The sequence below is a fragment of the Hyla sarda genome, chromosome 7 (genome assembly GCF_029499605.1).
Source record: "Hyla sarda isolate aHylSar1 chromosome 7, aHylSar1.hap1, whole genome shotgun sequence".
Taxonomy (NCBI): domain Eukaryota; kingdom Metazoa; phylum Chordata; class Amphibia; order Anura; family Hylidae; genus Hyla; species Hyla sarda.
Window position 1 is genome coordinate 188,295,070 of NC_079195.1, and position 16,031 is coordinate 188,311,100.

Genomic DNA, 16,031 nt, shown 5'->3' on the forward strand with positions numbered 1-16,031 from the left:
TTTGGGAAACACTGCCATGGGGTATTTTTGTGGCGGATTCAAATCCCCAATTTAGGCCTCAAATGCGAATGGTGCTCTCTCGCTTTGGAGCCCTGTCGTATTTCAAGGAAACTGTTTAGGGCCACATATGGGGTATCTCCGTTCTCGCGAGAAATTGCGTTACAAATTTTGGGGGGGCTTTTTCTCCTTTTACCCCTTATGAAAAGGTAAAGTTGGGGTTAGTGTAAAAAAAAATTATACTAACATGCTGGTGTTGCCCCATACTTTTAATTTTCACAAGCGGCAAAAGGAAAAAAGACCCCCAAAATTTGTAACGCAAATTCTCCTGAATACGGAAATATCCCATATGTGGGCGTAAAGTGCTCTGCAGGCGCACAACAAGGCTCAGGAGTGAGAGTGCACATTTGATGTACATTTGAGGTCTAAATTGGTGATTTGCACAGGTGAAGGCTGATTTTACAGCGGTTCTGACATAAACGCAAAACAATACGGAAATGTGACCCCATTTTGGAAACTACACCCCTCACATAGCAAGGGGTATAGTGAGCCTTAACACCCCACAGGTGTTTGACAAATTTTCATTAAAGTTGGATATGAAAAAAAGAAATTTCACTAAAATGCTGGTGTTACCCTATATTTTTCATTTTCACAAGGGAGAATAGGAAAAATTTTTTTTTACCCCATTTCTTCTGAGTGAGAACATACCCTATATGTGGATGTAAAGTGCTCTGCTGGCACACTACAATGCTCAGAAGAGAAGGAGCGACATTGGGCTTTTGGAGAGAGAATGTGTCTGAAATTGAAGGCCATGTGTGTTTACAAAGCCACCATAGTGCCATAACAGTGGACTCCCCCCCACATGTGACCCAATTTTGGAAACTACACCGCTCACATAATGTAATTAGGGGTACAGTGAGCATCAGATTTTTGGAACAGTGGTCCGTGAAAATGAAAACTTTAATTTTTCATTTGCACAGCCGTCTCTTCCAAAGATCTGTCAAATGCCAGTGGGGTGTAAATGTTCACTGCACCCCTTATTAAATTCTGTGAGTGGTGTAGTTTCCAAAATGGGGTCACATGTGGGGGGGGGTCCACTGTTCTTGCACCACGGGGGGTATTGTAAACGCACATGGCCCCCGAATTCTATTCCAACCAAATTCTCTCACCAAACGCTCAATGGCATTCCTTCTCTTCTGAGCATTGTAGTTTGCCCGCAGAGCAATTTACATCCACATATGGGGTATTTCCATGCTCAGAAGAAATGGGGTTACACATTTTAGGAGGCTTTTTCTCCAATTAACCCTTGTGAAAATGAAAACTTTGGGGTAACCAGCATTTTAGTGAAAAAAAATCTAATTTTTAATTTTCCTGTGCAACTTTAGCGGAAATTTGTCAAACACCTGTGGGGTGTTAAGGCTCATTGTACCCCTTGTTACGTTCCTTGAGGGGTGTAGTTTCCAAAATAGTATGCCATGTGTTTTTTTTTTTTTGCTGTTCTGGCACCATAGGGGCTTCCTAGATGTGACATGCCCCCCAAAAACCATTTCCGCAAAAGTTGCTTTCCAAAATCCAAATGTGACTTCTTCTCTTCTGAGCATTGTAGTGCACCAGAAGTGCACTTGACAACCACAAATGGGGTATTTTCATACTCAGAAGAGATGGGGTTACAAACTTTGGGGAGCATTTTCTCCTATAACCCCTTGCAAAAAATGTAAAATTTGGGGGAAAACCAGCATGGGATTCTGTTGTTTTTAAATGGATTCTGCTACACTGTGCACACAGCGGAATGTCCCAATTCTGGACTCCGCAAAAATAATTGACATCAGTTCTTTTGACTGAATCCACTCGGTAATGCATTGCCATCTTTCGAGACAATGCATTTCCAAGCAGTCCTATCACCTGCATTTTCTGCGGGCACCTGCTGTGTTCCTGTGTTTTCCAGGCAGACATTCCGCAAATATTCTGCTGTGTGAACATAGCATTTTAGCACAAATGGCAGAGGGATTGCTTTGCCCCCTAAATAACTATCGAGCTGCAACATTCATATGTTCACTTATTCCTGCATTCATTCTATGACATATGGGTGTCATAGAAGTGATCTCCAGCTCGAGACTCCTATCTTTGAGCCAAAACCTAGAGCCGCTCTATGAGGCTTTGACACACTCAAGTCACCATGAAATACTACAGGTCCCCTGCCATGCCTCTGCAGGCAAAATGCCTGGCTGACTGGGTCTTTCCAAGGCAAACTTATCTGTTTGCTGGGGTGGCAGAGATAAGATTCATGGCTGATGAAACAACAACTATAAAATCCACTCATATATATTAGATTTCCTTTATTTGCATGAATTGAAGTCATTTCAAGTAGATAAAGATAACACCTAGAAAGTAAAAGATCCGTTAAATGGGTTATCCAGTGAAAAAAAACTGAGCAAATTTATTCTTAAAACAGCACCACACCTGTCCGCAGGTTGTGTGTGGCATTACAACTTTGCTGCATTCACTTAATTGAAAGTGAACGTCAAAACCACGATTTACCTTAAGGCAAATATGGTGCATTTTTTTTTACCAGCTCTGTTTTTCTATTGGTGGATAACCCCTTTAATAAAGCTCATACATATGAATACTATTGCTCTTTTATAATGTCCAATCTCCCTTAAATCCTGTGGAAACTCTAAAAATATAGCAATTATCACAAACACATGGATAAGTGCCATTAGTGTCAATCTGTGTTTACGTAGGATTTTACTCTATTGAGGATTTTATTTTTCTGCATCTTATGTCATATAGAATCTCACATCCTTAGCTGTGTGACATAAAGAGGAAGAGAATGAAGGTTGTTGTAACAATGAACTATTACAAGTGTGTTGTTTTTTGCAATACTGTGATGAGGTTTTCGTCAGTAGCTTTACCAACCATTGTGGACAAGACTCTATTGTAAAACATTGCCATATTGCCATTTGAGACTACTGTTCCATCATAATGTTTTAGGGTCTGTGTTGCTTCTTGTTTAGTTCTACTAAACCATACTTCTATCACCATGTGACTCTGTGGCAATGTAATTTTGGTGTTGCAGCTATATGTGAGGTGGACCTTTAGGTTATACTACCAGACCACAATGATATAGACAACTTCCATCATGATGATAAAGGAAGCATAAGACAAGTACTCGGTACTCACTCTGAAGTAGAACTTGACAGATCTTTCGATGTAGTACAGCAAGGAACTAATACTGAAATAATAATAGTAGAAGTTGAAAGCAAATACTCTTTAGCTTGTTGGGTTATTAAAACAGTTTTTGAAGCACAAGGAGAATCCATTGATGACTATTGAACTCTACTGACTCTCATGCTTCAGACTTACAACAGTGGTATTAAAGGGGTACTCCGCCCCTAGACATCTTATCCCCAGTGATGGCACGAGTCTCCGGGGCTGAACTCGACGCTCTAAACCAACGTTTGGTGCAGCATGGAGATCGTGGGGGTCCCCAGCGGTGGGACATCCACGATCAGACACCTTATCCTCTATCCCTTGGATAGGGGATAAGATGCCTCGGGGCGGAGTACCCCTTTAAAGACTTTTATATTGTAGGCTATCCTTAGGATAGGCTGTCAATATCAGATCAGTTAGAGGTCCAACTCCTGGCCAACCTGCCAATCTGCTCATTGAAGGGCCCATGTGGCTCTTGTGAGTACTTCTGACCTTTAAAGAACAACTCCGGGATATGAAACTTATCCCCTATCCGAAGGGGGGGGTCCACACTTCACCAAGACATGTATGGCATATGTATATATATATATATATATATATTACCTCTCTAGCCCCACCCAGTGAATGCAACAGCATTGCCAAAACCAGTGGCCAGAATTTCACTAGGGCACTAGGGCCACATAATTGCCACTTGACTGATGACATGCCCTGAAATTTCAGTATAACTTATCTAGCATTAGGTAAACTGAACTGATTTCTTCAAAAACCTGCACCACATTTGTCCACAGGTTGGGTGCTGTTTTGCAGCTCAGTTCAATTGAAATGAAAGGAAGCAAGTTGTAATACCACAAACAACCTACAGACAGGTGAGGTGCTGCTTTTGAAAGAAATGAACTTGTTTTATATTGCTGGACAACCCATTTAACAGGATACACATACAACCAAAGCACATCACACTTAGTACACCCTCTTACTTTCTAGCACTGGACACATACTGTAAGGATAACATTCTGAGAGGGAATAAAAAGAATACCAGAGGGCACGATAGCAAAGTTGCAGAAGTGATATCTAGAAACACAAACATTTCTAATATGATTTTAGTTTAAAGATTTTTTTTTACCATATCTAACAGATAAATGTTATATTTACCTGTGGGCCAAATGCATTATTTAAAGTGGTACTCTGCTTCTCAGCGTTAGGAACAAACTGTTCCGAACGCTGGAGCTGGCGATGGGAGCTCGTGATATCATCGCCCTGCCCCCTCATGATGTCATGACCCGCCCCTCAATGCAAGTCTAATGGAGGGGGTCTGTCAGCCCTCACGCCCCTCCTATAGACTTGCATTGAGGGGGCAGGGTGTGACATCATGAGGGGGCGGGCTATGATGCCACAAGCTCCAAGCGCCGGCTTCAGCGTTCGGAACAGTTTGTTCCAAACGCTGAGAAGCAAAGTACCTCTTTAACTGTGCACAATCATAGACAGAACCTTCCAGAGAGGCCTTTGGACTCCTTCACCCACTATGGCCAGGGTGCTACTTATACCTTGGTATCCAATTTAGCTACATCACTGTTTGTAAGCATTTGTGTGTAGAGAGGCAATATATTTGTGCATACATAGTCTTATTTTGGGATTGAACCTTTATTTTCTATGTTAGTTAATAAATTGTTTCTAACACAAATTTCAATCTCTCTTGTGGTGAAAACACTAAACTAGAACACAAGAAATAATTCAGCACATGAGAACAGCACATAATGGAGACACTATGCATTGAAGTTCATGGGGTTAAAAAGAATAATCTGCCAGGAAGGGAGAGATAGTATGAAAATCCTCCATGAGACTGAGGCCTGCTGGATTTTAAGAACAAGCGCACAGAAAGGAGCCGGTCTTAATGGCAGCATTGATATGGGTATATTTCTCTGAATATTTGTATTGTTTTGAAACTTTGTTTGTTATTTATGTTTTATCTATCTGCTTGTAATCCCCGCCCCGCGTCTGACGTCATCTATGAAGGTCTATTTAGGTGTGATACCTGAAAAGGAAGGGGAGGGTCTCTTGAAGCGTGACCACGCGCAAAACAATTGTTAACTGAGCAGAGCACACTGGTGTCCGAGCCTAAAGCGGTGCGATGCTTTATTTGTACCTGCACCCGTGAATTTAATAAAGTCTTAAGAAGTACATGGTGAGTGCCATTCATATTCTATCCTATTTCGTATTGGACTGTTGCTGAACCAATTTATTCTTGAAGAGAAAACCACCTACAAGACCTGTCCGGTCTCCCGTGTTAGTAGTCACCAGGAATCCTATGTACTCATAATATAGGTAGTGCCGGCCAGCTGAACCTTCTGCTATAAATATTTAACTACAGATTAGCTTATTCCACAATTTTAGCTAAAACTCATGTTAATATTACCTGCGTATCCTAGTGGACATGACTGTATTTGTGCACCTGTATTATAAAAATGAAAAAACAAACAGATTTTTGGTTTACACAAGAAGTCAAGGTGTGTTATTATACACAGATTTATAGTATATTTACAGCAATGGTAATAGATTAATCGAAAGCGATTTGTTACAGAATTTGTTGCACTACCCTCAATTTGCCCCAAACCTACACAGGACCAGACAGGATGCATCAATAGTTTCACATTTTGTTGCATACGGGTTGAAAAGTTGCAGGAGGCACCATACAAACTAAGGTATTGTAGTAAAAAACATGTGTACCAGCACCATATTTATCACATGCCCTACACCATTTAATAAATTCCGCGCACGTACACATTTTCCACCACAGAAATGATAGGTGTAAAAAAAGTTTGCCTACACCACCATTGATAAATTTCCCCCCATAGTTCTTATAAGACCAGGGTCCATCAAGTTCAACCTTTATCCCTATTGTGTCTTTACTGAGTTGATCAAGAGGAAGGCAAAAAAGCCTTCAGGCTAGGGTTCCACTTGTGCCCAAAAAAACGCCAAAACGGCCCCCTGCGGCCAGATGTTAGCTGCAAGTCAATAAAAAAAAACGCAAAAGGCCATATCCCCTTTGCGTTTTTCTGTTTGGTGTTTCTATAATACTTTTGGTGTTTTCAACCTCTTAAGGACCTGGGGTTTTTCCGTTTTTGCATTTTCGCTTTTTCCTCCTTACCTTTAAAAATTCATAACTCTTTCAATTTTGCACCTTAAAATGCATTTGATGGCTTATTTTTTGCGCCACCAATTCTACTTTGTAATGACGTCAGTCATTTTACCCCAAAATCTATGGCGAAACAGAAAAAAAAATCATTGTGAGACAAAATTGAAAAAAACAAACACCATTTTGTATCTTTTGGGGGCTTCCGTTTCTACACAGTACATTTTTCGGTAAAAATGACACCTTTTCGTTATTCTGTAGGTCTGTATGATTAAAATGATACCCTACTTATATAGGTTTGATTTTGTTTTACTTCTGTAAAATAATCATAACTACATGCAGGAAAATTTATATGTTTAAAATTGTCATCCTCTGACCCCTATAACTTTTTTATTTTTCTTAGTATGGGGCAGATTGAGGGCTAATTGTTTGTGCCGTGATCTGAAGATTTTAGTGGTACCATTTTTGTATTGATCGAATTAATTGATCGCTTTGCATTCATTTTTTCATGATATAAAAAGTGACCAAAAATACACTATTTTGGACTTTGGAAGTTTTTTTGCGCATACGCCATTGACCGTGCAGTTTAATTAATGATATATTTTTATAATTTGGACATTTTTGGAATTTTTTTTTACACAGTTTCTTTTTTAAATGGGAAAAGGGGGGTGATTCAAACTTTTATTAGGGAAGGGGTTAGATGATCTTTATTCACTTATTTTTTTTTCACTTTTTTTTTTTTTTACAATGTTATAGCTCCCATATGGGGCTATAACACTGAACACACTGATCTTTTACATAGGAAACTATTGATCGTTGATTCTGCCGCTTGACTGCTCATGCCTGGATCTCAGGCACTGAGCAGTCATTCGGCGATCGAACAACAGGAGGCAAGGTAAGGGACACGCCTGCTGTGTCTCAGCTGTTCGGGATGTCGCAATTTCGCCACGGACATCCCGAACAGCCCCCTGAGCTAACCGGCAAAGTTGAAAACCGCGTCTAAAGGTTTAATAGCACGCGGCAGCGCGATCAATGCCGCGCGCTATTAGCCACGGGTCACGGCTGTTGTTAGAGGATGGGCACGGCATGGCCCCGCGTTATAGAACGGGAGCAGACTCATGGCGTACTGGTATATCATGGGTCCTGTAGGGGTTAAGCACCTTGGCAGTTTTTCAAAATCACAGCATGTTGAGCCTATGGTGTTTTTTCACTGAAATCGCCATGTGAGTTTTAACTTTGGCCATTTAAATGTAAATATAATATATTTTATATAATTAATTTTGTTAAACTTTTCGTTAGTAATGTATTTTAATAATGTGTTTAATAAAGTGTGTGTTTTTAACTTTTTTACCTTTTTTCTTTATTTTTTTTTAGGTAGTACTACTACTCCCAGCATGGAACAGACTGTTTCATGATGGGAGTAGTAGTACCTATTCTAATAGACAGATCGCCCTGGGTATCACTTCTGACACCCATTGTGATCCTGGTATATAATTTACAGAAGTCGGCGGCACGGCCGCTTCTCCTCTCCCCTGCACTGTATTCATACTGTATTCATACTGTATACACAGATTCATATTTCCCGCAGAGAGCTGTGATTGGCCTGATGGATCCAGCCAATCACAACTCTCAGTGGGAAATATGAAAAGGTGTGTATATACGGCATATACTACAGTGCAGGGGACCAGAGAAGAGCGGCTGTGCCGCCCGCATCTATACATTATACATGATGATTAGGAGTAACACCTGCTGTGATCTGTCCTTAACTGAAGGTATTACTGCTCCCAACAAGGAGCACACTCTACTCCATGCTGAGAGCTGTAGTACCTGCATTAATAGACAGATCACAACAGGTGCCAGAAGTGAAACCGGCTGTGATCAATTAATGCAGGTACTACCGCTCCCAGCACTCCTGACACCCACTGTGGTCATCCTTCATCCTTCTGAGATGCAGAGCGGCTTTCTCCTGCGCTTACATCTCTGCTCTGTACTCCGGGCTGGCCAGTGATGTGAATATAAATTCACATCACTGATTCATATTTCCCGCTGAGAGCAGGATTGGCTGCCACCATCCGGCCAATAACCACTCTGGGCGGAAAATGTGAATCAGTGATGTAAATTTCTATTCACATCACTGGCAAGCCCGGAGTACAGAGCAGAGATGTGAGTGCAGGAGAAAGCCGCTCCGCATCTCTGCAATATAAAGGACGATCGAATCGGGTGTCAGAAGTGACACCTGGGGCGATCTGTCTATTAACACAGGTACTACTATTCCCATCATGGAACAGTCTGTTCCATGCTGGGAGTAATAGTACTACCTAAAAAATTAATTAATAAAGAAAAAAAAGTTTAAAAAGTTCAAAACACACACACTTTATTAAACACATTATTAAAATCGATTACTAATAAAAAGTTTAACAAAATTATTTATAAAAAATACATTATTTTTACATTTAAATGGTCCCTTTCTAAAAAAAAAAATATTGGCGGCTACCTTAGGTCCCTGTCGGCCCACATAAATTTGGCCCTGTTTAAAAATGTATTAACATTTTTCTATAAAAATTATAAATTTCGTTAAAGGGGTTGTGCGCTGCCCTGACTTTCGGAGCTCCGCTCACAGCATCGGGAAGTTCATTACTCCGAATGCTGTGTGCGGGCTACCGTGTTCGCGGCCACCGGGCATGACGTCACGCCCGGCCCCTCGTGACGTCTCGCCCGCCCCCTCGTGACGTCTCGCCCGCCCACTCGTGATGTCTCGCTCGCCCCCTAAACGAAAGTCTATGGGAAGGGGGCACGACCGCTGTCACGCCCCCCTCCCATAGACTTTGGTAGAGGGGGCGGGCGTGACGTCACGAGGGGACAGGCGAGACGTCACGAGGGGGCGGGCAAGACGCCAGGAGGGGCCGGGCGTGACGTCACGCCCGGCGGCCGTGAACACGGAAGCCCGCACACAGCGTTCGGAGTAATGAACTTCCGGACACTGTGAGCGGAGCTCCGAAAGTCAGGGCAGCGCACAACACCTTTAAATACAATTTTTTCCACCCCTACTGCATCCATACAGCAAGGGGCCAAAAATGCAATTTCCACTCAAAGGCAAAAATGCCAGAAAAAAACGCCATGTGCAGGAAAATGCTGTGGCATGGCGTTTTTTTCTGGCATTTTTTTGGGCCAGAAAAAAAAAAAGTGGAAATTTTGCCTCATGAGGGTGATACCAATTGCCCCATGACAGAGGAAAAATTCCTTCCTGACTCCAAATATGGCTACCAGAATAAATTCTGTCCCTATAAATCTAGTGACCATAACCTATACCGTTCTCATAACCAACTACTCTCCAGAAATGCATCCAGGCCCCTTTTAAACTCTTTTATTGGGGTCACCATGACTACTTACTCTGGCAGAGTTCTCACTGCTCTTACAGTAAAGAACCCCCATCTGTGCTGCTGTAGAAACCTTCTTTCCTCTAGACGTAGTGGATGCCCCATTTTATAGACACAGTCCTGGGTATAAATATGGGAGAGATCTCTGTCCTGCCCCCTGATATATTTATACATAGTTATTAGGTCACCCCTAAGTTGTCTATTTTCTAAACTAAATAACCCTAATTCTGATAATCTTTCAAGGTTCTGTAGTCCTCCCATTCCCCTTGAACCCCTGAACCCTCTCCAGCTCCATTATATCTTTCTTGTACATTAGTGCTCAGTACTGTACACAGTATTCTATGTGTGGTCTGACTAGTGATTTGTACAGTAGTAGAATTTTGCTTGTCGCGTGCATCTTTGCCCCTTTTGATGCACCCTATGATTTTATTAGTCTTGGCTGCAGCTGCTTGACACTGGTCAATACGGTTAAATTTACTGTTGACTCAAAGTCCCTATTTTAAACACTCCTCCAACCTTCCGTTCATCTTCTCCCCATGCACAGCTGTACCCTTCCCATTGAGATGCAGCCTGTCCCTACTGTAGAGCCTGTATCCCACAGAAAAGTCGTTCTAGTTCTCCATAAACCCAAAGCCCTACTTCCTACACCAGTTTCTGAGACACTAATCTCCCGCTGCCTCTCTGGTGTGACATGTGGTACAGGTAGTATTTCAGAAAATATTGTGTCATAAAGGGGCAGGGAGTAAGTGAGGCCCTAAACTCACCCTCAATCCCTGTCCCTTCCTATTGTCTATCTGCCCTAAGTGACAGATCGACAACCATGAAGACAATCCCTACACTGTATTATGTGCTAGGGCGTCAGAGTCAAAAATAATAAACAAACTGTACAATTTCGGGGTACATGTCAAGAACACAAGGGGTAAACACAAACCAATGAATATGAACAAGGCTGAATAACAGGACAATAGTAATACAGCAAAACAGAACCAGAATATGCAGAGGTTGAACAGGTTTACTGATGTCAGACACAATAAAGGTCAGGATTACTAGAACACTATTCACACTAGACAGAAACAAGATAAACTTCAAAAGCCAAATTCCAACATGGAGGAATATAGGTCAAGGTCCAAAACATCCACAAAGTCAAAATTCCACAACATGGAGGGACATGGATAAAAATACAAGACTAACATACACCAAGCTTGGTACAGTATTCTATCCTAGGAGATCCAGGATAACAAGAAAATCAAAAACAGTACTAATTCAAACATACAATGTGAACACAGACTATGATACACCAAACACAGGCAAAACAGTAACTGAACAAATGCTATACAGAGCAGGACATCCTAAAACTGACAACAACTTCAAAACATAGCAAGCTAAAATCTAGATATCAAATACATAGCAGACAGGACAGATAGCCATGGTCAAAACTCAGGACATGTGCTTAGACAGACAAAGTGTGAAGTGAACACACACAGACACAGAAACTAAATGAAAATTACAAGCACTTGGATCAAGGAGAGCTGGAGTAAAAACACCCAACCCAGGATCCTAAAGGCTGACAGCATTAATTCTTCCATAACCAGAGAGAATACACAAAGAAACTGGTCAGACATAATCAGCATGTCTGAACAGGCACCAATGCAAGAAATACAAAAGACAAATATGCGAGCATTACATTATTACCTTGGAGGTCCTTGCCTTCATCTTACTTCCTATGTCCCATATAATTTTTAACCTCTTAAGGACACATGGCGTACCTGTACACCCTGAGTCCGCTCCCGTTCTATAACGCGGGGCTACAGCTGTGGTTAATAGCGCACGGCACTGATCGCAGTGCTGTGAGCTATTAACCCTTTAGGCGTTCAAAGTTGATCACCGTGTGAAAGTAAAGTACTGCTGGTTAGCTCAGTGGGCTGTTTGGGACCGCCGCGGCCAAATCTTGGCATCACGAACAGCTGGTAGGCCCCAGGAGGGTCCCTACCTGCCTACTGCGTGTCTGATTGCTGAATGACTGCTCAGTGCCTGAGATCCAGGCATGAGCATTGAAGCAGAAGAATCATTGATCAATGTTATTGTCAGGCTGGAGGTGGATCCTCTGTGTCAGAGAGGGATTGGCGTGGACCGTACTGGTGAACCAGTTCTAAGTCGCTACTGGTATTCACCAGAGCCCGCCGCAAAGCGGGATGGTCTTGCAGCGGCGGTAGCAACAAGGTCGTATCCACCGGTAACGGCTCAACCTCTCTGACTGCTGAGATAGGTGCGGTACAAGGGATTAGGCAAGAGCAAGGTCGGACGTAGCAGAAGGTCAGGGCAGGCAGCAAGGATCTTAGTCAGGGGCAACGGCAAGAGGTCTGGAACACTGGCTTGGGACAAACAAGGAACGCTTTCACTGGCACAATGGCAACAAGATCCGGAAAGGAAGGGAAGGGGAAGTGAGGTTATATAGGGAAGTGCACAGGTGAATACACTAATTAGGACCAGGCGCCAATCAGCTGCGCACTGGCCCTTTAAATCGCAGAGAGCCGGCACGCGCGCGCCCTAGGGAGCGGGGCCGAGCGTGCCGGGAGAGAACAGACGGGGAACGAGACTGGTAAGCGGACCGGGATGCGAATCGCGAGCGGGCGCGTCCCGCATCGCGGATCGCATCCCGGCCAGGGACATTATCGCAGCACTCCCGGTCAGCGGGTCTGACCGGGGCACTGCGAACAGGAAAAAAGCTGCGAGCGCTCCGGGGAGGAGCGGGGACCCGGAGCGCTCGGCGTAACAGTACCCCCCCCCCCCTTGGGTCTCCCCCTCTTTTTGGAACCTGAAAATTTGTGAATGAGGTCCTTGTCGAGAATGTTATCCTCGGGTTCCCATGACCTCTCCTCAGTACCGCAATTCTCCCAATCTACAAGAATTTTTTTTTTACCTCTGACCGTCTTAGACGCGAGAATTTCTTTAACCGAGAAGACATCTGAGGACCCGGAGACAGGAGTAGGAGCGACAACCTTGGGAGAGAAGCAGTTAAGGATAAGCGGTTTAAGGAGAGAAACATGAAAAGTGTTAGGAATACGGAGAGAAGTTAGGAGTTTGTAGAAGACGGGATTGATTTGGCACTTGATTTTAAAGGGTCCAAGATAACGTGGTCCCAGTTTATAACTGGGGACACGGAAGCGGATATACTTGGCGGAGAGCCACACCTTGTCTCCAGGAGCAAAGACAGGAGGAGTTCTTCTCTTTTTGTCGGTATGCTTCTTCATCCGGGATGAGGCCTGTAGGAGGGATTTTTGAGTCTCTTTCCAGATGGTGGAGAAGTCCCGGGTAACCTCGTCAACATCAGGCAAACCAGAAGGCGTGGGAGTGGGGAGGGGGGGAAGAGGGTGACGGCCGTACACCACAAAGAACGAGGATTTAGCGGAGGATTCAGAGATTTTGAAATTGTACGAGAATTCGGCCCAGGGTAGAAGATCAGCCCAATCATCCTGGCGGGAGGAAACAAAATGTCGCAAATAGTCACCAAGAACCTGGTTAACTCTCTCTACTTGCCCATTGGATTGGGGATGATAGGAAGACGAGAAATGTAATTTGATTTTTAGTTGATTACAGAGAGCTCTCCAGAATTTTGACACAAATTGAACGCCTCTATCCGAGACGATATGCGTGGGGAGTCCATGAAGGCGAAAAATGTGCACAAAAAATTGTTTCGCCAACTGTGGCGCAGAAGGAAGACCTGGAAGTGGGGTAAAATGTGCCATCTTGGAGAAACGATCAACGACCACCCAAATGACTGTGCTGCCATGGGATAAAGGCAGGTCCATTATAAAGTCCATGGCAATCTGAGACCATGGTAGCTCAGGGACAGGCAGAGGGTGAAGGAGGCCGGCAGGCTTCTGGCGAGGAGTCTTGTCCCGGGCACAGACTGTACAAGCCCGAACAAAATCAGCAACATCTGCTTCCAGGGTAGGCCACCAATAAAATTGAGAGATGAGTTGGATGGACTTTTTGATGCCAGCATGGCCGGCGAGGTGCGAGGAGTGTCCCCACCTGACGATCTTGAGGCGCTGGCATGGAGGGACGAAAGTCTTTCCAGGAGGTGTTTGTCTGATGGAAGCTGGGGAAGAGGAGATCAGGCACTCAGGAGGAACAATGTGTTGCAGGGGGGCTTCCATTTCGGAGGCATCAGAGGACCGAGAGAGGGCGTCAGCCCTGATGTTCTTGTCAGCAGGGCGAAAATGAATCTCAAAGTTAAAACGGGCAAAAAACAACGACCACCTAGCCTGGCGTGGATTCAGCCGTTGGGCAGACTGAAGATAAGAGAGATTCTTGTAATCTGTGTATATGATAATTGGGTATTTGGAACCCTCCAGCAGGTGCCTCCATTCCTCGAGGGCTAGTTTTATGGCCAACAGTTCTCGATCACCAATGGAGTAATTTTTCTCCGACGGATAGAAGGTCTTAGAAAAGAAACCACAAGTAATGTTATGTCCAGAAGAGTTTTTTTGTAGGAGTACAGCTCCGGCTCCCACCGAGGAGGCGTCTACCTCCAGTGAGAAGGGTTTAAATGGATCAGGTCTGGAGAGTACAGGCGCAGAAGAAAAGGCAGTTTTGAGACGGTTGAATGCCTCGTCTGCTTGGGGAGACCAGGACTTAGGGTTGGCGTTTTTCTTGGTTAGGGCCACAATTGGAGCCACAATGGTGGAAAAATGTGGAATAAATTGTCGGTAGTAATTGGCAAACCCCAAGAAGCGTTGGATAGCTCGGAGTCCGAAGGGGCGTGGCCAATCTAACACGGCTGACAGTTTGTCTGGGTCCATTTGAAGTCCCTGGCCAGAGACTAAATATCCTAGGAAGGGGAGAGATTGGCATTCAAAGAGACATTTCTCCATCTTGGCATATAATTGATTGTCACGGAGTCTCTGGAGCACCAGGCGGACGTGACGGCGGTGTTCTTCGAGGTTAGAAGAGAAAATCAAAATGTCGTCCAAGTAAACCACAACACAGGTATATAACAGATCAAGAAAAATTTCATTCACAAAGTCCTGGAAGACAGCAGGGGCGTTGCAGAGCCCAAAGGGCATAACCAGATATTCAAAGTGTCCGTCTCTGGTATTAAATGCGGTCTTCCACTCATCCCCTTCCCTGATGCGGTTGAGATTATATGCACCTCTTAAATCCAACTTGGTGAAGATGTTAGCGCCACGTAGGCGGTCAAAGAGTTCTGAGATAAGAGGCAGGGGGTAGAGGTTTTTTATAGTAATCTTATTAAGACCGCGGTAATCGATGCATGGCCGTAAGGAACCGTCTTTTTTGGAGACAAAGAAGAACCCCGCTCCGGCAGGGGAGGAAGACTTGCGGATAAATCCCCTTTTTAAATTTTCTTGGATGTACTCCGACATGGCTTTATGTTTCAGGAGCTGACAGAGGATAGATCCTGCCCCGGGGTGGAGTAGTACCAGGAAGGAGATCAATAGGGCAGTCATAAGGCCTGTGAGGAGGCAAAGTCTCTGCTTGTTTTTTGCAAAAAACATCGGCATAGTCCAAATAGGCCTTGGGGAGACCTGGTATACAAGGAGCCATAGGGGTTCGACTGGCAGGACTGGGAGCAGACGTGAGGCATTTTTTGTGGCAAGAAGCACCCCAGTTCTTGATTTCCCCGGTGGTCCAGTCAAGGGTAGGGGAATGGCGTTGGAGCCAAGGCAGTCCGAGAAGAATTTCAGAAGTGCAGTTAGAGAGGACCAGAAATTCAATTTTTTCGTGATGAGGTCCAATGCACATTAACAGGGTTTCTATGCGGTAACGCACAGTACAGTCCAATCTTTCACCATTAACTGAAGCGATGTAGAGAGGTCTGGCGTGACTGGTCACTGGGATGTTGAACCTGTTAACGAAAGAGGCCAAAATAAAATTTCCTGCAGATCCAGAATCCAAGAAGGCAACAGCTGAGAAGGAGGAGTTAGAAGAAGAAATCCGCACAGGCACAGTAAGACGTGGAGAAGCAGAGTTCACACCTAGAGCTGTCTCACCTTTGTGCGGAATCGGAGTGCGTCTTTCCTGACTTGGAGGACGGATAGGACAATCCTTCAGGAAGTGTTCGGTACTGGCACAGTACAGGCATAGGTTCTCATTGCGGCGGCGTGTCCTCTCTTGTGGTGTCAGGCGAGACCGGTCTACTTGCATAGCCTCCACGGCAGGAGGCACAGGAACAGATTGCAGCGGACCAGAGAAGAGAGGAGCTGGGGAGAGAAACCGCCTAGTGCGAACAAAGTCTATATCCTGACGGAGCTCCTGGCGTCTTTCGGAAAAGCGCATGTCAATGCGGGTGGCCAAAT

At 44.3% G+C, this 16,031-nt stretch overlaps 1 protein-coding gene across 1 annotated transcript in view; it reads right to left on the reverse strand.

Annotated features, from left to right (window-relative positions):
• LOC130282926 (vitrin-like) overlaps positions 1-16,031 on the reverse strand; it is a 90,085-nt gene that overhangs the window by 63,551 nt on the left and 10,503 nt on the right. The window contains exons 3-4 of the mRNA XM_056531891.1: positions 5,618-5,653; positions 3,178-3,229 (exon numbers count right to left, since the gene is read on the reverse strand). Coding sequence (XP_056387866.1) covers positions 3,178-3,229; positions 5,618-5,653 — 88 coding nt within the window. The remainder of the gene's footprint in view (positions 1-3,177; positions 3,230-5,617; positions 5,654-16,031) is intronic.